The following is a 1,322-nucleotide window of genomic DNA, read 5'->3' as shown; positions in this document are numbered from 1 at the left end:
TGTGTGTGTGTGTGTGTGTGTGTGTGTGTGTGTGTGTGTGTGTGTGTTTTAAAATGATTATTATGATTGACTGACTTAAAGGCCATGGGGTTAGTTACCATTTTAATAATGTTGTAGTTCGAACAATGACCGACAAGAGCACGCGTTGATTACGGGTTTCATGTCTCCTCCGTAGGTTCTGGAGGATGTGACTGGAGAGGAGTTTGTGCTGTTGATGCGTGTGGTGTCGGGCCTGCGGGTGCTGCAGACGGTGAACGGGCGGCAGCAGCTGGTGGAGCTGGTGGTGGAGCAGGCTTTCCTGGAGCAGGCCCTCAACCCGGCTGACCCGGACACTGTTGACCGCCTGCTGCAGTGCACACGTCAAGCCCTGCCCCTCTTCTCTGTGAGTACAACCAGTGCATGAATAATCAAAATAACTGATCATTCATTTTCTGTTGATTGAATAATCAATTAATCGACCAGTCGTTGCTGCACACAGTGCATATTGTCTGTTTTTACATGTATTCATCTAAGCATCGGTGTTTTTTATGGTAGGTTTACTGTAATTAAAGTGTGAATTAATCATAGTTTTCTCTTGTCTTGTAGAAAAATGTCCATTCCACACGTTTTGTAACTTACTTCTGTGAACACGTCCTGCCCAACCTCAGTGCTCTGACAAGTCCTGTGGCTGAGCTGGACATTCAGTTGGAGGTGAGTTCTTTATGTATTTATTGATCTAAAAATATTCATAATTTCCCATGTTTTTTAAGTGATATTAACTATTGAGTGTTGTTCACATCTGCAGCTTAAATCGGTTCACTTTTATAATTTTGTTCAATTGTGGGTGAATTCAGCAGCTATGCGCAGTGGTTTATTCTCAACTATAACGACAAAGCGTTTTTAATTCTACCGGCCCGTTCTCCATGCCTTATACTTGCCAAGGCTCATGGGTAGTGTAGTGTTTAGACCCGCCTGCTGTGGAAAAACGAAACAAAGTTAAAATGATTTAAAACCGGAGGTCATAGCATAAACCTATATGGTTGTTAAACTATCCAGGAGAATCTTTTGTTTATGTGTTAAATAACAGCAAGATGAATATGGCCGCCGGTGTGAGGTCGATGCTCCTAATGTCTGACATTTGGTGAGCGGCTGTAGTAGTAAACAAAGTCAGCGTGGCAGCCACCTGTCAGAGGTGTCAGCCAACTGCATGTTGTTAATGGGTCATTAGTCTGCACCACGCAGCACTGTTTTCTCATTAGCAATGCACATTACACTGTGTGAGGGGATCTGCTAAGCTGTGTGTGTGTGTGTGTGTGTGTGTGTGTGTGTGTGTGTGTGTGTGT

The 1,322-nt window shown here is 43.8% G+C and overlaps 1 protein-coding gene across 1 annotated transcript in view; it reads left to right on the top strand.

The window, feature by feature from the left end:
- The window catches only part of api5 (apoptosis inhibitor 5), a 7,745-nt gene that overhangs the window by 3,136 nt on the left and 3,287 nt on the right, over positions 1-1,322 (top strand). The window contains exons 6-7 of the mRNA XM_031866455.1: positions 176-382; positions 586-690. Of these exons, the coding sequence (XP_031722315.1) occupies positions 176-382; positions 586-690 (312 nt within the window). The remainder of the gene's footprint in view (positions 1-175; positions 383-585; positions 691-1,322) is intronic.

The sequence above is a fragment of the Anarrhichthys ocellatus genome, unplaced genomic scaffold (genome assembly GCF_004355925.1).
Source record: "Anarrhichthys ocellatus isolate YVR2014 unplaced genomic scaffold, GSC_Weel_1.0 scaffold2, whole genome shotgun sequence".
Lineage (NCBI taxonomy): Eukaryota > Metazoa > Chordata > Actinopteri > Perciformes > Anarhichadidae > Anarrhichthys > Anarrhichthys ocellatus.
The sequence above is the reverse complement of the archived record's forward strand: the minus strand, read 5'-3'. Positions and strand labels throughout refer to the sequence as shown.